Below are 20459 nucleotides of genomic sequence, written 5' to 3' on the forward strand. Positions count from 1 at the left end.
AGGAAGGCAGAGTGTGTGTGGTGTGTGTGTGAGAGGGAGTGTGAGGGAGAGTGTGTGAGAAGTAGAGTGTGTGTGAGAGGGAGAGAGTGTAGGATGTGTGTGTGTCAGTGGGAGACAGAGTGGGCTGTGTGTGTGTGTGTCAGTGGGTGGTTGATTGTTCGGTGGCAGTTGTCTGGGTTACCCCTTGGTCACCTCCTGTTTGTGTTCATGCCTCCTTGCCTGCCTGGACATGGGCTACTTTGGAGTCACTGGTGGGTAACTCTCTGTATCACTGGGTGGGCAGCTGTGCGCAGTTTGGTCAGTGTGTTCACTGCTCTGCCCAGGTTTCCCGCCCAGGTAAAGGATTGTGTGTGTGGACATGTGGCACAGGAGGTGCCCAGTCAGGGTAGTGGGTAAGGGGCAGAGCATGGACAGCCAGCAGATTGACGAGGCCTGTTGGCAACCGAGTGACTTTTCCCTCTGTGGTGGGAAGCAACCTCTTGGGGTCCCTACCCTCTCTCAGTTCGGGTGGTAGCGGCATCTGCTGCTAGAGGTGGGAAGTGGCTGCCGTTTCCCTGCGTCTGTGCCTGCTCCGGGATTTGTCCTGGACCCTGTCACTTCCCACTCTGCAGTCCTCCCCAGAAGACACATTGACAGGCTGCAGCTTCTAGGGCTACTTGCCCGCCCCCTGCCAGCCTGGACCAGCAGGGCTCCATCCCAGCACAGAAAGCTCTATGGGGATTACAGGGAACTCCCCACTCCCACCCCCCATCACAGTTCACAAGTCAGCAGGAGCCAGAGGTTACTTCAGGGCTGTGACCACTTTTCCCATAATGCCCCTCAGAATCTAGCATGACTGTCCCCCCAAGGCAGGTGACCCAGTGAGTGTCCAGCTTTTCTAGCCTCTGGTGCAGCCTGGTGGGGGCATTTCAGGCCTCCCTCCTTTGAGGAGGATAGAGGAGCCCACAGCTGGAGCCCAGGTAGCCTGGGGCCCTAGGTTCCCCAAGGGTGGGCAGGGCCTCCAGAGCCCTAGTTCTTCCAGCCACGGCTCCTGACTCATCTGTCTGTCTAGCCATTGAATCATACATCTGGACCCTTACCTCCTCAACCCCCTTTCAGGTCATGGCCAGACTGGCTGGTGAAGGGCCTATCCTGTCAGCCTGATGTCTGTGCCAGAGCTGGGCAGCCCCCACCCAAGCTCTGGCCTCTGCTAAGGCCTCCAGATACCAACTGGGCTGCGGCTATGTTTGGAGCAATTTTGCTTTGTTTTCTCTGGCTACGTGTCCATGGACTACTAGCCTACATCCTGGGCCACCACTTCATTATCTGTGAGGCTCTAGTAGGTCCCTTCCTGCCTCTGAGTCCCTAAAATGTCAGGCCCACTGCATCCTGGGATCCTCTTCAGATTCAGTGAGCACAGTGCCTGCTCAGTGCTCATTTTGGCCACCAGCATACAGTGGGCCCCCCATACCTCTGTTGAGTAAAGGCTTGAGGATCTGGAAAGGTCCAGGGTGGGAAGCTCTGTCAGGCCCTGCAGGATGCCTCACCCTGACAACACCTCTTCCTGCCCTCGGCTCCCAGGAAACATGTTCCCCACCATTGGTGATGTTCACCTCGCCCCCTTCACGGATGAACAGCTCTACATGGAGCAGTTCACCAAGGCCAACTTCTGGTGAGTACTGCATGTGTCCTGGGTGGCCTGCCCTGCCCCTTCCCTGGCATGCTCTCCCGACCCCGCGTATTCAACAGTATCTGAAAGACCAGGTGGGAGAGGGCAGGACTACCCCACCTGTCTCTGGCTGCTGCTGACTTTGCTGGCGGGGGGTGGGGACTTTCTGCAGGTACCAGCCGTCCTTCCATGGAGTGGATCTGTCAGCCCTCCGAGGCGCCGCTGTGGATGAGTATTTCCGGCAGCCTGTGGTGGTTAGTCCTGGTGTCTAGGGCCCTGTCACAGTGAACTTTGGGGCTTGCCCCTCCTCCAGGGTGATGGAAGGGGCCAAATCTCAGCTGTGTAGCCCCAGGGAAGTGACTGTGCTTTCTGAGTCCTCGCTAATGTCCCTGCCCCAGCTCTCTGTCAGACCTGTATGTGTGTAAAGAGACTACAGGACACACTGAGCATGCAATGCGTGTGAATTGTTAATCAATGAATTGATTTTTGGTAAAGTGATTTTACAGATCAGTTTTACTCATTGACAGTTTTGACCTGTTACACAGGCCTGTCATTCAAAATCAAGGAAGTATAATGGTGCAAAACCACCTGCCTCTGTTCCTAATCACAGTTCCCAATTACTGTAGGCAAGCAGTATTTCTATACTCTTGACGTTTCCAGAAATTTCATACTTCAACATGCATGGGACATAGATATTCTTTTTTTTTTCCTCTCACAAAGTGTAGTATAAGCAATACTGTCTTAATATCTCTGTAGTCAGAGAATATACACTGCCTAAATTTAGTCCTTTCAATTTTATTGAGACTTGCTTTATATGTTGTTGTTCTCAAGTGCCATCGAGTCACTTCTGACCCATGATGATCCTGTGTAGGGTTTCCAAGAAGCAGCTGGTGAGCTTGATCCGCCAACCTTGTGGTTTGAGCTGATTATGCAGTCCAGCGCATTAACCCACAGCGCCACACCTGTTAGTCTCTTGGGTGGTTATGTGCCATGGAGTCGGTTCCAACTCATAGTGACCCTGTACAGGGTTTCCGAGACTCTGAATCTTTATGGGAGCAGAAAGCCTCATCTTTCTCCCACGGGACAGCTGGTAGTTTTGAACTGCTGACCTTGTGGTTCGCAGCCCAATTCGTAACCACTACGCTACCAGAGCTCCTAGTCTCTCGGTTAATGTTCTATTAACACTTATATATATGTATATATATATATATATATATAGTTGTCAGGTACCATCGAGTCGGTTCCAACTCATAGCAACATTGTAAAGGGTTTCCAAGAAGCAGTTGGTGGGTTTGAATTGTTACCCTTGGGGTTCATGGTCCAATGCTGATCCTACAGCATCTATATAGACCCTGGTGTGGTGCTGTAGGATCAGCATTGGACTGTGAACTATATTATATAACTATAATCAGCAATAGGAAAACGCACAGCAAAAATCTGTGCAGAGAAGACCTGATAAACATAATATGATCTCACTGACATTAACGTTTTATATATATATAGTATTTATATAACCAACCACAATCAGCAAAAAATCAGTGCAGAGAAGATCTGATAAACAATGAATATGATCTCACTGATATTAATACAACACTGCATTCAGCTAGTTTATATATATATATATATATATGTATGTATATACACAAATTTTTAGTTGAGTGCAGTGTTGTGTTAATGTTAATATATATATATGAATTAATTAGTTGAGTGTAATATTGTACTAATATCAGTGAGATAAATTTTCTTTTCTAAGCAGCACATAAATTGGGTTTTGTATAATAGGACTAAAAATTTTTTGACTTAGTTAACATATGTAAGGAGCCCTGATTGTGAGTTGGGCTGCTCGCCACAGGCCAGCAGTTTAAATCCACCAGCCGCTTTTTGGGAGAAAAGATGAGGCTTTCTGCTCCCATAAAGATTTACAGCCTCCAAAACCCTGTACAGGGTCACTATGAGTCAGAACCAACTCCACAGCACACAATCCACCATCATTAGAATATTTAGATCATCTTCATTTAATGTAATTACACACACACGGAGCCATCCAACAATTCATGAAAAAAATTCCATTATCTTTAATTTTTTGAAGCCCCTGCATCTATATGTGTGTATGATTCTATCATCTTACTAATTTTCTATTTTTCCTTGCCTTCTTTTGGTTTATAAAGATATGTTTTATCATTCTGCTTGCTACTTCTGGATGTCTTTTGCGAGTTTTGGAAGATTGTTGAAAGTGGCTCTTTAAGCGCTGTCTCTGCTCCCGTTCTCTCCTCTGCAAAGACTCTGTTCACTGACACTGGGCCTTTCACCAGGCGTCAGTCCGTCTTATACTCTCTTCTGTATTCCTCATCTTGTTTTCTCTCACTGCTTCATTTTTCTGTTTTCCACTGATCCGTATTTTTCACTAATGTCTTGGCTGTGTTGTTCAACCTATCTTTGGATTTTTCATTCCAGTTATTCTTTCAGTTCTAGAATTTTATTTTGATTATGTTTTATGATTCTAGTTGTCTGAAATGTTTTCATCTCTTTTCTTGGAACTTACTTCAGTATGTAGATGCGTGGTAGGAGTATTTCTGTTGTTTGCTTATTGTCTTAGTTGTTAGTTCCAATCCTTTGATTCTTCCTCTCGGCAAGCCTGGTCACAGAATGCTAGAATGAAAACTTACAGAGGTTCTGGGTGATACTGTTCATCTAAAGAGGATGTGTATTTCTTCTGGTAGGAGATGAGCTATATGGACTGAGGAACTTGGTCCTACCAGGCATTTGAAGTGTTTGGAGGTTTTCCCAGGCTTCTCTGAAGGGTTGTTAAGTTGTTGTTAAATGCTGTCAAGTTGGTTCTGACTCATAGCGACCCTGTCTGGATAGGGTTTCCAAGGAGCAGCTGGTGGATTTGAACTGCGGATCTTATGGTTCGCAGTCCAGTGCTGATCCTACAGCACCACATGAGGAGTCCACATTTGGTCAAGCATTTAATTAACTCACCCCTAATGTGATGGAAAGGAGCTCTGGTGGCGTAGTGGTTACGAATTGGGCTGCGAACCTCAAGGTCAGCAGTTCGAAACTACCAGCTGTTCTACAGGAGAAAGATGAGGCTTTCTGTTCCTGTAAAGATTTACAGCCTCGGAAACCCTGTACACGGCACATAACAACAACAATGTGATGGAACTCTGGTAGCATAGTGGTTATGAGTTGGGCTGAGAACTGCAAGGTCAGCAGTTCGAAACTACCAGCCATTCTGTGGGAGAAAGATGAGGCTTTCTGCTGCCATAAAGATTTATAGCCTCGGAAACATTATGCAGGGTCGCTATGAGTCGGAACTGATTCCACGGCACACTACCACCACTGTTAATGAGTAAGGGAGTACAGTGGCTTCACACGATAAACATTGGACTGCAAACCACAAGGTTCAAAAAAAAAACGGGAAAACTGCAGGGACTAAGATCAGGAAAGGTGTGTTCCAGAGTTGCATCCATTTAACTTACTTGCTCAATCTGTGCATCAAGCTGATGTCCTGGTGTGGCGCTGTGAGTTAATGCGCTGGACTGACTGCAAGATCAATTTGAACCACAAGGTTGGTGGTTTAAGCTCATCAGCCGCTCCTTGAAAACCCTATACAGGGGTCACTGTGAGTTGGAACCGACTCGAGGGCACTTAACAACAACAACATGATGACTCTAAAGGGTAGTGGTTCTCATTTTGGTCTCAGGACCTCCTCCACGTTCTTAAACATGGAAAATCCTGAAGTGCTTCTGTTACATCTAGTAATATAGTGTCAATAGCTATTGAAATGAAAAGCTAAACCCACTAAACTTCAAAGAATGTATTTATTAATGCATTTTGAGACAATAGGTCCATTTTATATTGTACACATTAACATAAATAGCAGGGTTTTTTTAAATTTGTTTTAAGTTGTTATTGTGAACTGAGTGATAGTTTACATGGGAGAGCATCGGCTTTACACCATTGTTTCGTTGTAGTGATTACAGTCTCCCCTGTGTATCATCATTCAACAGACAGTATTTGCTTCCATTTCCTCTGGTTTTTGTTTTGTTGTTGTTATTTTGGGGGGGTGATGTAAACAGAAACACTAGGAATATGTAATAATTTAAATAACCAAAGGGCACATTCAAATAGCAGTTTATTTTAATGAAAATATTTTCCCCAAAAACTGTTCAGCAAGAATAGTGGCATTGTTTTACCATGAGCAAATCTGTGGTGTCTGGCTTCAAAAGACAGCTGAATTCTCAGGACTGCATCTGCGTTCAAGCTGTTGTGATATCATAGGTGAGGGAGACTCAAAAATCTTCTTAGTATTATGACGCAGTGAATGTGGCCTTGTGGGGCCTTGGGAAGGACTACACATGCTTTCAGGAGGAGCCGACAGTGGCCTTTGTGCAGCAGAGCTTCCAGCACCTGGCACCAGTCCACGCTGACCTTCCTTCCTTAGCCTGTCTCTTCACAGCAGCCTCTGCTTGCTGTCTTGGCAGCTCAGGATTGGACAGATACCTTGGAGGGACACTACGTGCAGAATGTCCAGTTTTTGTCTCTGCTTTTCCCTTCTTCTGAGCCTCTTGGACCCTTGAGTCCTAACTGCATTGGTCACCCTGAGCACCTAGTTTTTCTCCCCCACCCAGAGAATTGCTGAAAGGAGTAGGCAACTGTTTTCTGCCCAGACTGTCTGCCCTGTTTGCAGTCAGCAAACACCCAAGGAGGAAAAACAGAGGCAAAAAAGGCCCTCAGTGCATGTCCTTTCCCTCAGGGGTCTTCGCCTCCAATATCCTGGTACTTTGATGTGTTTTTGTTCTTTCATTTTTTTCATCTTGTACAGTAATTGGCAAGAGGATTAGTCTGAGACAATATTCTTTCACAGCTGGGAGCTGGCATCAACACACAGTTCTGTAACTGGTTTTATTCACTTAGTGTTTAACCTCAGAGATCTTCTTGCATCTGTTCACTGTCTCCTATGGATGAGCCATTACTGGTTTAATTAGATGCTATATCTGGAATATGCTGTCATTAATTTCTGTACAGTTGGCTCCAACTCATAGTGTGACCCATGTGTAGAGTTTCCTAGGAGCAGCTGGTGGGTTTGAACTGCCAGCCTTATAGTTCTCAGTCCAGCGCTGATCCTACAGTGCCACGCTAGAAGTCAACCTTGCACAAACGTACCCTCCTCTCAGCATGTCTAGTTTTAGCTAATTGGTCCTAGAGCCATGGGTACACACGGCCTAGAATGTTCTCCTGAGATGGGTAGGGCTTTTGCTGGCCCTGTGCCTCCAAGTCAGGTTACACCTGTGGTCTCTTCCAGGACACATTTGACATCCGGATCCTGATGGCTAAGTCTGTCAAGTACACAGTGAACTTCTTAGAAGCCAAAGAAGGAGATTTGCACAGGTATTGGCCTCCTAGGCTTGGCTCCTCTCATTGGTCAGCTGGTGCGGCCCTCTGCCCCAGGGCAGGTGGGTGGGGCACAAGGACTCTGCACTGCCCACCCACCCCTTCTCTCCCAACAGCCCCTTTGGCTTCCCAGCAACCACTGCCCTTTGCCTTCCAGGATAGAAATCCCATTCAAATTCCACATGCTGCATTCAGGGCTGGTTCACGGCCTGGCCTTCTGGTTTGATGTTGCTTTCATCGGCTCCATGTGAGTGGAACTGACAGACCATGCCACCCAGGCCTTGCCCTGCATCGGGGCTCCAGGTCTGGGTCGGGGAGGTGGGGCAGGACTTGCCCAGGTCCTACTGCCTTTTCCAAAGGGAGGCTGTTGTGAGGGGGGCGTGTCTGTCCTGACTGCCCCTTATGGGACCTTGTCTGCTGTGTGTGTCCCTCACCCTGTGTGTCAGTGACTAGGCACTCTGGTGAAGGATCCTTGGTGGGCGTGCGTGGCTATCTGTAGAGACAGAATACGTGGACATGAGGGCTGGCCACCTGGGAGAGCTCCAGGGGTTACAGGGGGGTGGCTGGAGGGGTGGCTCCAGTCCAGTCAAGTGCCTGCCTGTCCCTGCTTGGTAGAATGACTGTGTGGCTATCCACGGCCCCGACGGAGCCCCTGACCCACTGGTACCAAGTACGGTGCCTGTTCCAGTCACCTCTCTTCGCCAAGGCCGGGGACACGCTCTCAGGGACATGTCTGCTTATTGCCAACAAAAGGTGCGACTGGTCCCTGGGGCTAGGTAGGGGTGGTGTGGTTAGGTTCCCCCACCCTGGCCAACAGGGTGGGCCCCAGAGCTGAGCTAGGACTCAGGGTTGTTTCTCTTGTCCTCTCCACAGACAGAGCTACGACATCAGTATTGTGGCCCAGGTAGACCAGACGGGCTCCAAATCCAGTAACCTCCTGGATCTGAAGAACCCCTTCTTCAGGTAGGGTGGGCCCTCAGCCTGCGTGGGGGGCCCCTCCTGGCCCTGCAGTCCCCTCGGCCCTGCCCATGGGTCCGTCTCTGGCGCAGATACACAGGCACGACACCCTCGCCCCCACCTGGCTCTCACTACACGTCACCCTCAGAGAACATGTGGAACACGGGCAGCACCTACAACCTCAGCAGTGGGATGGCTGTGGCTGGTGAGTCGCCCCCACCCCCCAGCTCAGGGCCCACACTTGGGGGATGCGCTCACTGCTCATATCTGCCGGCGCTCCCTGGGAAGAGCTGGCTACCTTTGGTGACAGGACTAGCACCCACTCTGCCCCGGGAGAGCCCCTCACGCCCTGGCACTGACATCGTCCCTGCCCCTGACCTCTCGCTCTCTGGGTGCAGGGATGCCGACGGCCTATGACCTGAGCAGTGTTATTGCTGGGGGCTCCAGCGTGGGCCACAACAACCTGATTCCTTTAGGTGAGTGGTACCCGGGGTCTGGGGAGAGCGGGACAGAGCCCAGGTCTGGGGGCTTTTGCACCGTCATCTCTTCCTCTTCCTGGGGGCTCTTGACTTGAGGCTCTTCGCTCCTCTCTGCCTCGCTGTGCGCCGCCTCTGCGCCCGCCCTCCCTATGCCCCTGGTGTGAAAGCACGAGTGACCAGGGCGGGCAGGCGGGCGGGGGGCGGTGACGCCGTCTCCCTTCCCTCCTTCCTCTCGCTGCGCAGCCAACACGGGGATTGTCAATCACACCCACTCCCGGATGGGTTCCATAATGAGCACGGGGATTGTCCAAGGTAACCGTGGGTCAGGGGACTGGGCACCGGGCTGGGGGGCAGCTAGTGTGTGAGTGTGTCGTCCTCTCGCCTGCTCGCTCTCCTCTGACTCTGCTGTGGGGCCAGGTGGGCGAGAGGGCAGAGCTGGCCCCTCAGTGCCAACGCCCCACCCCACAGGGTCCTCAGGCGCCCAGGGCAGCAGTGGCGGTGGCTCAGGAACCCACTACGCTGTCAACAGCCAGTTCACCATGGGCGGCCCTGCCATCTCCATGGCCTCGCCCATGTCCATCCCCACCAACACCATGCACTACGGGAGCTAGGCACTTCCAGGCGCCACCAACGGACTGACAGCACCAGGAAACCAAATGAAGACCCGCCCCCCACCCCTAGCCGGGGCGGCCCTAACCCTGTACTGGAGAAGCCTGAACACCCCAGTCACAGCCCTCTTTGCTATGGGAACTTGGACACTTTTTTACACGTTGCTGCGCCTCTACCCTGACCCCCTCCAGTCCCCACATCTTGACCCTGAGCGTGTGTCGCTGCCATATTTTACACAAGTTCATGTTGTGGGAGCCCCGGTCCCCTCGCTCCTGCCTGCTCCACCCTGAGTTCGACATCAGCAGGCAGGTCAGGCCTGACCGCTGTGGCCCCAAGCGGGGAGCCACCCAGCTGCCACTCCGCACTACCCTTTGCTGGTCTCTAGTGCATAGGCAGCCGTGGCGGGGTGGAGCCTCCCCAGAACTACCAGGCCGTGGGCACAATGGGCATGACGGGCTGCTTTTTTTTAATTTTATTTTTTTACGAAAAGAACCAGTGTCAATCCACAGACCCTCTGAGGAACCAGGCCGGCTGGGCCAAGCCAGCAGCCCCTCTCCCCAGACTCAAGAGGCCCAATGGTGAGGGGTGGCCCGGCCAGGTCTTGCGGGGCAGGGGCAGGTCAGACCTCTGGGGCACCTGTGCCCCCCCCCACCAAAGGGTTCACCTCACACTTGAATGTACAACTAGCCCGGCTGTTGGGAAGGCCCTCCATCTGTGGCCCCAGCCTTTTGCTGCTGTCCTGTCCCTACACCCCTGCAGGTCCCCTCTCTAGGCTTGGAGGCCGCTGGGGACAACACAGAGCCCGAAAGGGTCTGTGGTGGGAGGCGCCCTTTCTCGTAGCTGCCATCAGGCCTGTGTAGCCCCCTCCGTACTCGCTCCAGCTCCTACCTGTATTATGGCATCTGGTCCTTCCAAATGGGGCAGGGACCTTGCAGGGACCTCTTCCCCACCCCTCCCCCCGAAATGGCAAAATAAACAAACAAGGAAATGTGTTTTTCAGCACAGACAATTTTCTTCTACTTCTGCTCCCCCTTTTTCTAACACCCCAAGCTCAGATGTGGGGGAGCTCAGGGTAGACCCAAAGCCCCATTCATTGTGCACCTAGGGAAGGGCACACACAGTGGCCCCTGGGGTCTGTCCCCCTGCCCCCCTACCCACTCCTATTCTCTGCCAGCTGTCAGGGAGGAAGGCCCAGCAGGCTGGCTGGAGGCAGGACAGACCCAGCCTGCCCCCATGCAGCGCTGCCCGAGCTGCACTGGAAGCCCCCTGCTCGGCTGTCCCTCCACCTTTATATAAAGTTGGAATCACCTTTGCATAGAAAATAAAAGTGTTTGCTTTGTAAGAAAAGTCTGGAAAGTGGCAGAGTGACTTGAGGTATCGCAGGAGCCGCCAGCCATCACCAGGAGAAGGACAGAAAGAAGGTCCCTTCATGTTTGGCCTGAAAAAGAGAAAATCCCAGGAGACCCAAGGACTTGAGTCTGGGGGTGTCCCCTGGGCTGGAGAGCTCCCCTAGGCCACATCTGGACCCTTACCTGCAGGAGTGGACTTTCTAGGTAGTGGCTAGGGACCGGGACAAGGTGGACGGCAGCAATGTGGTGGGGGGCAGATCCATAGCATGGGGTGGAGGTACCACATGTTCCACAGGCAGCGGCTGGAAAAAGTACAACTGGACCGAGCGCCCCGCCAGTCAGCAGCGTCAGGACCAGAAGCCTGCCCAGCCCGCTGTGGCCTGGCTCCCCCGCCCATGCCTGTACCTTGCAGCCCAGGGCCAGAAGGGTGTGGAGCAGCACCACGGTGGACAGCAACGCCCCCGCGGCTGGTCTGGTGTCCTCACGGACAACAGGCCACAGGGCAGATACCAGGCCAGTGGATGAAAGGGCCAGGGCCAGCACTCCAAAGAGCCACTGCAACCATGGGACGGGGATGAGCCACAGTATCTGGGGGCGACATGGGCCACCAGCTGTCATGGGGTCCAGCTGTTGGAACGGCATCTGCTTGCTCCACCTGCCTGGACCCTGCTTACCACAGTGGGGATGAAGACAAAGAGGGAGTAGCCGTAGACACAGACGGTCTCCAGGAAGGTGTACGGCCCCATGCGCTCCCGGATCCCCTTTCGCCACTGCAGGAAGCCCCACAGCGCCAGTGGCACCAGCCCCGCATAACAGTAGATGGTGACACTTGCCACAGTCACTAGGGACAAGAAGAGCCAAAGGCAGTTACCCCCAGGCTCCCACCGGCACTTCGAGCCCTGCCACCCTGCTGTGCCGAGCCTGCCTGGCTTACCCTTGTGGAACTGGGGGCTGTAGTGGATGGTGGGGTCCCTCCTCTGGGCCAGCACCAGTGTCAGGTTGCCAGTGATGGCCAGGACAAAGGCCAGTGTGGCACAGATCCAGAAAGGCCCTGTGGGTCGGCACAGTTAGGGGTCAGCCCTAGAGCTCCTGGGACTGATGGGCTTGTCCCGTCCCAAATGTGCTGGGGCCCAGGCCAGATCCTATCCAGCCCATCAGTGTCTTCCTTGTGGCTCAATCCACTGCTTGCTCTCAGGCCATATTTTTCTAGACGTCTCTCACCAGCCTCTGTCATGGCTGCTCCGTCCCCAGGACACACTCCGTGTGACTTCCTGGACCCCGCATGCTTGGCTCTTGTCTCCCATCACTGATGGCAATTTCTCAACCTCTTAACTGTCTCAATTCCCCGACACCATTGATGGAGTGGGAGCCCTGGCCTTACCCCTTAGCCGTCTGTACTCACCACTTGAAGGACTTCATCTTTGTATGCTGACTCACAGACGTTTCAATTCTAAGCCTCTGCCTCAATTACCGCTCTCACATCCACATTCCCACAAGGGGGTCTCCAGGTGTCTACCCCACCCCTACATTAGCTCTCTCTCCTTCCGTCTTCCCCGTTTCCCCTACCAGTACAGAGCGGTTCCATCCTAGCAGTATTCCTTGACCCTCTCCTTCTACCCCACGTCTGTCAGCAAATCCACCTTCAAGACCTACTCCCAGAGCCAGTCCGTCACTCCTCCCTACCTCTTCCTCACCCCATCCCTGGGTCATGGAGGTCGTCTTCTCCCTGGTCTGGCTTCCACTCCATGCTCCACAGTGGCCAGGAGGTACCAACAAGCATTAACTCTAGTCCTTTTCCTTCTCATCACAGCTCAGAAGGCTTGTGCGATCCGTCACCTCTGTGACCTGCCAGCTTACTCCATCCCAATGACACTGTTGTCCTGCAGCTGCAGGCCTTTCTGCCCTGGCTGTTCCTGTGCATCCTGCTGCAGCTCTAAACCCTTCCGTGACTCTCTGTCACCCTCCTTTAGCCCTGGCTGCCCCCTCTTCCTAGAATGCTCTCCCCCTGCTCCCCTTCACCTACTGCCAAGCCCTCCCGTTCCTCCTCACAGGCCTTCCCTGGCAAATCCATGCAAAACCACAGGGTTCTTCTCCCTCTAGGTGCTTCGCTTGTTTTTCTGGCACCAACCCTGCAATCCTGTTTCCCTGAACAGAATGTAAGTTTCAGGCACTCCAAGAACCACTGCTGTCTTAGCTGTAGTCCCTGGCCCTCAGTCTACTTTTGTTGAGTGAATAACTAAACATACCGAACCCGTAACTTCACTCACCATACAGGTCTGGTCGGTTCCGCAGACGGTGCCGAACAAAGTTGTGGCCCGGCCAGGGCAGCAGGGAGCCTTTGATTCGGTCCAGGACCTAGGGAGCCAAGGTAACACCTGGGATGGGAGCCTACCCATGGCTCTTCACCACCCAGAGAAGAAAAGGGACAAACTCCCACTTAGGCCTCTCCCCCCCATTCCCCCCTGGATTGTCCCCTAGTGATGACCTCAGTCTCTTTTCCCTCCACACCATCGCCCAAAAAGCTCTTCCTTCTGAAGTGCTACACAGGCCTGGAGCCACTCAGCATTCCTCCTGGACTTGCCATCTTCATTCTTGTTTCCTTCCTCCTCCTCAGTTTGCTGCCTTTGCTGCAGCCCCTACGCCTGTCAGAAGAGCTATCTAGTCCTGGGCAGTCTTTGTATAACTCAGTACAAGGCATTCTGTGTATCATCTCCCACCCTAGCCTGGGGCCTGTGGTCCATGCACATCCCACTCCGGCTCTTCACCCTTCCATGACTCCCCATCCTAACTTTTGTCATTTAGCTCAGCGGGCCTTGGCGAGCTGACTTGGGCATGCCTGTTCTCCCTCATCCTGCAGCACTGTCCCCACCTCACACAATCCACCAAGGCCAGGTGACATGCCACTTGTGTCACCTCTGGTGCTCTGCATGGGGAGGCCCCTGAGCCTGGGGCACAGCTGTGCTCCCCTCCACTCCTTAGGTCTCAGCAAAGTCCTCACCTTCAGGAGGCCTTGCCTTGACTCAGATCAAGTGCACCTTCTGTCCTCATAGCTCCCTTCCCAAACCTAAAACCAAACCCAATGCCATCGAGTGGACTTCCACTCGTGGTGACTCTACAGGACCAAACAGAACTGCTTCAGAGCGTTTCCAAGGCTGCAAATCTTTCCACCCACAGCGGCTACTGGGTTCAAACAACTGATTTTCCCAGTTAGCAGTCGGTGCTTTAACCACTGTGTCACCTGGGTTCCTTCCCACAGCCCCATTCTCCCCATAATCTGTATGTTGCTGTGAAGTACCATCAAATCAGTTCTGAATCATAGCAACCCGGTATAGGGATTCCAAGGAGCAGCTGGTGAGTTTGAACCGCCCACCTTGTGGTTCAAATTGACCTTTGAGTCCAGTGCATTATCCTGCAGCGCCACACCAGGACTCCTGAATCTAGATAGCAGGCCAGGGTCTGGTAGCAGGAAAAGCACTCAGTGAATACTGCTGGAACCCAGAGCACCAGCTTCCAGGGAAGGCCTGACCTGTGATGTGTCCACGTCAAAGAAGCTCTGATAGTAGGCAAAGGTCCAGAATCCGGGCTGCTGCTGCTCCCCCTGCAGGAGCTGACCAACACACAAGGCTGTCAGAACCCATCCCAGGGGCTGTGGGCCAATGAGGGGCAGGGGACAGGGGACTCACTGCAGCCTTGTCACTTTCCTCCTCCACCTCATCTTCGGCTCCATAGCTGTCACCCAAGTCTACAGACACGTGTCCCTGGGGGGTCAGCTGGTCACTTCTGCTCGTGGTGGACGCATCTGGGGTCTCAGCCAGGAGATCAGTGGCTTCCTGGAACTCTGGAGGACCAAACAAGGCCGATTTGGGGGCGGAGAGTCTGCTCGACAGCCTGACTCCCTCACTTTGGAAAATGGGAAGGAGGTCAACTCCCTTACTAACGAGGACTGCAATTTAGGCTCTGGGGAGTTCTGCCATGGGGTGGGGGTCCTGGGCTGAGGTAGAAGCTCTGAATTTCAGTGTAGGGTTTGAACGGGGTTCAAAGTAGTGATGGTTTCAATTCTGGTTCAGGGTTCACAGCTGACTGGGGTTTGGGTAAAAAGAGTGGGGAGCTGGGTAGGTGGTTCGAGCCTGGTCGGGGCTGCGCTCACCGTGGAAGGTCAGCTCGTCTGCCGCTGCCATGGTCAATCCGGGGCGTCACCACATCCCACTGAGCAGACACCGATCAGGCCCGCCCCCTCCGGCCCTTACCGGAGCCTAGCCCTCGGCACGGCTTGGCAGTTAATGGCACCCACCGAGGCTTGAGTTCGCCGCCCCGGTTCCAACAGGTGTACCCCGCCTCGCCTCACCTGAGGCTACTTCAGTCGGCGTGGCCTGAACTGTCTGCGCTTGCGTGGCTCGCTACCTGCCAGTTCCCTAGAGTCAGAACCCTTTCCCGATGAGACTGTAGAGGTAACTTCCGGTGTCGGTCTGTTTCCTATCCTCTTCCGACGGAACCCACTTCCGGCAGCCTTGGTAGTTATGCAGAAAAGACTCTCGGGCCTTTTATTTCGTATACCCGGCGTTTCTCTTCGGAAAACGACGCCAAACCGGAAGACGATGGCGGCGGCCGCTCTGAAGAGATTTTGGTCCCGTGGTAGCGGAGAGGCGGGTGACGCGGCTGTTGTGAAGCCGGGCGTGTGGACGCGATTCGGTAAATAGCGGCGGGAAGGGTCGGGGTTGGTGGTCGCAGCGGTCAGGTTGCTCTTACCGCACTTGTCTCCTGTTCAGGCGTCTGGTCCCGTGCGCTGCTCCGGGACTATGCAGAGGCCTGTAGGGACGCGGCGGCGGCGGCCCGGGCCCAGCCGGCCCGGGCGACCCTGTACGCAGGGCTACTGGGAGGAGCAGCTGCGTGCTTCGCGCTGGCGCCGAGCGAGGCGGCCTTCGAAGAGGCGCTGCTCGACGCTTCGGGAACCTTGCTGCTGTTGGCGCCGGCCACGCGCAACCGCTGCTCGGAGGAGTCTGTGCAGCGGCTGCTCTGGCTGCGGGGCCGCGGCCGCCTGCGTCACCTGAACCTGGGGCTCTGCTCGCTCATGTACGAGGCGCCTGTGGATGCCCAGGCCAGCCTCTACCAGGCCCGCTGCCGCTACTTGCAGCCCCGCTGGGCCGACTTCCCGGGCCGGATCCTGGACGTGGGCTTCGTGGGCCGCTGGTGGGTGCTGGGGGCGCGGATGCGCGACTGTGACATCAATGACGAAGAGTTCCGCCACCTGCCCGCGCACTTACGTGTCGTCGGGCCGCAGCAGCTTCGCTCGGAGACCAACGAGCGGCTCTTCGACGCCAAGTACCAGCCGGTGGTGCTCACGGACGACCAGGTGGACCAGGCGCTGTGGGAGGAGCAGGTTCTGCAGAAGCAGCAGAGGGAGCGGCGAGTCCTCGGCCAGCCCGGCGTGCGGGGCTGAAGCGCGGGGCTGCCGACTGACTGGCCGCCCGGTGGGCACTTGTGTTCTGTGTGGCTCTAGGCTTTGGAGACAGGAGATGATGTGGCCGGGGGAGAGCTGTCACCTCCCGAGTTGGTGACCACTGTTAAATGAAGTGCGATTTGGCCTCACCGTCCCCTAAGGCCAGCCCGATGTTTTTTGGGTTTTGTTTTTAATTCTTGCTGAAATATCCGCATTCTCTGATCTCATCTGGTTTTCGTTTCTGTAAGTAACCTTTCCAGCTTTCATGTTTTATTTTGAAATAACGGCCGGCTCACGGGAAGTTGGCAAAGGGATGCTGAGACATCCAGTGCCCTTCTCCCACCAGCTCCCCTGAAGGCCAGTCCGGCCCTCCCGATTTAACAGCAAAGTTTGTTTGCTTTAAAAAAGCTTTGAAGGATAAACTGTTTCCTGATAGGGAATCCTAGTGCTGGCTTATGGGCTACTCCAGTAACCCTGAAAGCAATCCTGTAGAGCTGACAAGGAATGATCAAGCCCGTATTTGGTCCTAGGTGGTAATTGCCAAGGCTCTGGTGATTGTATTTTCAGAACTACAAACATAAGGGAACGAGACTAAGACCACCTCTTTACCAGGGTGGCTGGCTAATAAAGCAGGAGATGAAATAATCTGTCTTGTCTGTAATGATTGTGTTTGTGTGTTTTGGCACTTGGCCCTTCCCTTCATAATATGGACACAGTAGGCACCTGGTAGTTTTTATATCCTTGAGGAGAAGCACCTGCTAAGTCAGCAGCCCCATTTTACAGAGGAAGAACCTGAGGTTCAGGAAGTTTGGTACTTTTCCGTGGCCGTGGCAGAGCCATGATTCAAACTTTGCAACTCTCAGTACTATGTGACTTCATCTCAAATTTCAGTCACAAAATTCTGTCACTGCCGTCTTGCCATCGATAAGACATGAGTACAGAAGTAGATAAGCAAACATAAAAGGTAAATCCAAGACAAGTGATACTAGACTCTAATCCTGTACAGTTTTTGTTAGAGAGAAAAAGATCAGCCGACTTGGGAAAAGGAGTTAAGCCACGCTGCTATCCAAGTGAGACTTGCTTCTCACTGCAGTCAGAAGCATTGGAAATGAGAATTGCACAATTTTATTGCTGGAGTCAATTATTTGCCCCTTCCGATACCCAGGGAGGCTGTGTTCCATGCATGTCCTTGTAACAGCATGGAGCTATGAACCTCAGAGCAGGTTCACAGCTGACTTTAAGCAAGCATCTCAAGTTTGTGTGCAGGAACTGCCGGAATTCTGTGTGCCTTGTCTCTTTAGAGGGCTGGCACCCACTCCTTCTGGATCTGGTGTAAGAAGTTGCCTGTAAGATTGGCCAGGAAACTGGGGGTCCTTAGTGCTCTGCATCGTGGCGCTTGGCCAGGCTCCCTAGGGACACGTCCAGGTGGTGGTGTTCACTCCTGAGCTCCCAGCCCCACAGTGCTCATCCCAGTCAGTGTAGGCCTCAGTCATTGTTGACTTAGCACAAGGTACTGGTACATGCTGTGAGCAGGAACTGGTGTGCGCTAGGGAGGTAGATCAGGCTTGTATCCCAGCCTCTGACCCTCCCAGGGGAAGTCGCCCTGAAGTGTCAGGCCTGCTCAGTGCCCAAAACAGCCAAGTGGGGAGATTGCGTACGGGTCTCAAGGAGAAGTGCTGTCGAGTCACTTCTGACTCACAGGAACCCTGTATAGGGTTTCCAAGGAGTGGCTGGTGGGTTTGAAACGCCAACCTTATGGTTCGTAGTGACCCTGGGATCCAGTGCATTATCCTGCAGTGCCACACAAGGAGAAGAAAGGGGCCTTAATGCCAAATGTGACACTCAGCCTTCACACTTACAGCTGACTTCTCTGTGCCTCCGGTCCCTTATGTGAACAGTTCCTTTCAGGATACTTAAAAACATTGGTAGCCACACAAAATCATTCAGTACCTAGCAGGCATTCACAGCCCTTTGTGTGTGTGAGGAAGATAACCCTAAACCCATTCTCTGTTTTCCTGGAGCTCACCTTGGATTTGGGGGCACTGCTCCTCAGCCTACTGGCATGTGGGAAGTGATCCATAAAAGGAGGAGGAGTGTGGTGAATGTGTGCTCATCTCTCAGATGACACCCCCAGTTCACTACAAATCTCCCTTTCTCCTCTAGTGTGTCCACAATGCCAAGCCTGGCCAGCTATGTTGTCATCGGAAAGACCACTAGAGGGCACCAGAGATGCAAGAGACCACCATCCTCTGCTTCGCCCACGTGGGATGGCTAACCACTTTTCTTTTGTTCAGTGGCTGGTGGAGAGAGTACAGTTACCTCATGTATCTGTTTGCTGCTGTTTAGAACCAGGTAGATGATGGCAGAAGGTGCCCTGGTGGGGTGCAGTGGTTAAAACTCTGGGCCAGCTAAGCGGATCACCCTTCCCATGAACCCCCTCTCCACGGGAGGATGATGTGCACTCATTGCCTTTATGGATTATACCCTTGGAAGCTCTATGGAGCAGTTCTCTGCCCTGTGTTATTGTTAAGTGCCAATTAAGTCAATTCTGACCCATAGCGACCCTATATAGGGTTTCCAAGAAGCAGCGGGTGAGCTTGAATCACCAACCTTACAGTTCAAACAGCTTTGCAGTCTGACGCATTAGCCCACAGCGCCACACCAGGACTCCGCCGTAAGTCGGAAATGACAACTGATACACAGCAGTGGGTGGATGAGGGCAGAGGTCAGGCTCTGAGGAGGAGCTGTGTCTGTCCCAGAAAGGTGTGTATGTCCCTTGTTTACAGCAGTTGAAGTGAGTGATTCTTGGACAATCAGTACTCTGGAAGAAGCCTTTCTTGTCACCTTCCAGCAGGTGTGATGGGGTCACTTGCTTGGCGTTGAGCTCAAGTCCATTTCCCTTGTTTCCTGGGACTTGTGTGGAAGCACCTAGACCTTACTAGGGTGAGGGAAGTAAGTGCTTGCCTTAGCCCGAGCCCAGACCTTGAAGCATCCTGTCCCCAAGTTTGATCATGCCTGCCTTGGCCCTGATGCCGCAGGCTGCTCACCCCTCAGCTGATCTTACTCCATAGATTGGTCTCCTGACAGGTGTGCATATTACGGATCAGCTGGGACCTACCAGATGGAGTTTCTCAAGGACTAACTACCAGCGACATAACAAGGCCTGGGCTTGTCCTTGTGAAATTTCCCTGAGTGTGGCTGCAGGGGTTTCTTCTCCCTTGTTATGACTATTGTGAGGAGCCTTTCGCTATTGTAAACCTGAAAAGAACCCTAGTGGTAAGGGTGAGCACTGGACTGCTAGCCACAAGTTCAGCAGTTGAAACCCACAAGCTGTTCCTTGGGAGAAAGATGAGGCTGTCGGCGGGACCCTCTGCAAGGTCACTAGGAGTCAGAATCAACTGGGTGGCAGTGGATTTGCTTTTATTATAGACCTGAAGGAGCCCTGGTGGCACAATGGTTTAAGTGCCTGACCACTAACCAGAAGACCTGAACATTTGTTTCCATAAAGATTACAGCCTATGAGTGAAATATGGCAATCACAAAAGGACAAATATTGTATGAGACCGCTATTGTAAAAGCTCAAGAAAAGGTTTTCCTTCCAAAAAGAAACAATTTGATGGTTACCAGGGTTGAGAGGGAAGGAAGAGTAATTCACTGGCTAAAGGATAGAGACACATGTTAACTTGGGTGACAGGGAGGGTAATATTCAAGAAGGAGCAATGAGATAGATAGGTGAAGACAGGGAGGTATGCAAGGGCTAAAGGGGAGAGAGGTCAATCGTGATAGATACACAACCTTGGAACAGCAGTGCTCTGTGTGTTTCGTTCTATGTGGAAAGGCTTTTGGGTATGGAAGGAAAAGTGGGATATATCATATATCCCAGCAATCTGAAAGGGTTTGAAAGAAGGTATTTGTACATGGGTAACCACGGGGAAGAAGCGGGACAACTGTTGTTGCGCTGAGGAGATGACAGTCACTGAGATGAAACAGAGCGCATTACTTGTTGAATGTAAAACTGATGGTCTTGTCTGTAAACCTTTACTCAATTCACAATAAAAATTAATAAAAAGATTGTAGGCTAGGAAGTCCTGTTGGGTGGCAATTCTCTGTCCCACAGGGCTGCTATGAGTTACAATCAACTAAGTGGTTAGCAACAATTATTTGATGGTAAGTATAAAAGTATTGTTATAAAGTAGAAAGCTGTGTTAATCAAAAATATCAAAGCTATTTTCATCTCTCTATTCCCTTTCTCAAATAATTCTGAACTCTGGTTTGCACCACATCAAAATGGCAGTTTTGACATCCTGGAGGGACTCGACTCATGTTCCTTTCAAATGTTCCTTGAATTTTGGAAACAAAAAGAAATCTGAAGGGACAAGGTCAAGGTTGTAGGGTGGATGGGGTAAGATTTATCAATGAAATTGAATAGAATGCCTTTGCTACAATGAACAGGTGCATTGTGAAGGAAAAAATTCCTCAGTGCAAGTTTCCTGACCTTATTCTCACCAAATTTTCAGTTTTCTTAAACTTCTTCATAATAACCACCGTATGATTATCCTGTGTCTTTGACATTTTTAAAGTCC

The 20459-nt window shown here is 52.3% G+C and overlaps 3 protein-coding genes across 3 annotated transcripts in view; 2 read left to right on the forward strand and 1 right to left on the reverse strand.

Moving 5' to 3' along the window:
- The window catches only part of CARM1 (coactivator-associated arginine methyltransferase 1), a 58938-nt gene extending 49846 nt beyond the window's left edge, over positions 1-9092 (forward strand). The window contains exons 8-17 of the mRNA XM_006875165.1: positions 1561-1651; positions 1821-1902; positions 6957-7042; positions 7203-7292; positions 7661-7798; positions 7919-8008; positions 8095-8207; positions 8401-8478; positions 8725-8793; positions 8950-9092. Coding sequence (XP_006875227.1) covers positions 1561-1651; positions 1821-1902; positions 6957-7042; positions 7203-7292; positions 7661-7798; positions 7919-8008; positions 8095-8207; positions 8401-8478; positions 8725-8793; positions 8950-9092 — 980 coding nt within the window. The remainder of the gene's footprint in view (positions 1-1560; positions 1652-1820; positions 1903-6956; positions 7043-7202; positions 7293-7660; positions 7799-7918; positions 8009-8094; positions 8208-8400; positions 8479-8724; positions 8794-8949) is intronic.
- Positions 9093-10639: 1547 nt separating this feature from the next.
- On the reverse strand, positions 10640-14617 carry YIPF2 (Yip1 domain family, member 2). The gene is made up of 8 exons (XM_006875166.1): positions 14587-14617; positions 14123-14277; positions 13966-14046; positions 12707-12794; positions 11374-11490; positions 11114-11280; positions 10845-11027; positions 10640-10756 (listed from the first exon to the last, which is right to left on the reverse strand). Exons 1-8 carry the CDS (start codon positions 14615-14617, stop codon positions 10640-10642), a joined length of 939 nt encoding a protein of 312 aa, XP_006875228.1.
- A 417-nt stretch (positions 14618-15034) lies between these two features.
- Positions 15035-15876, forward strand: LOC102839803 (chromosome unknown open reading frame, human C19orf52). The gene is made up of 2 exons (XM_006875167.1): positions 15035-15128; positions 15206-15876. Exons 1-2 carry the CDS (start codon positions 15035-15037, stop codon positions 15874-15876), a joined length of 765 nt encoding a protein of 254 aa, XP_006875229.1.
- Positions 15877-20459: the final 4583 nt, after the last annotated feature.

Source organism: Chrysochloris asiatica, unplaced genomic scaffold, assembly GCF_000296735.1.
Source record: "Chrysochloris asiatica unplaced genomic scaffold, ChrAsi1.0 scaffold00312, whole genome shotgun sequence".
NCBI classification, from domain to species: Eukaryota; Metazoa; Chordata; class Mammalia; order Afrosoricida; family Chrysochloridae; genus Chrysochloris; species Chrysochloris asiatica.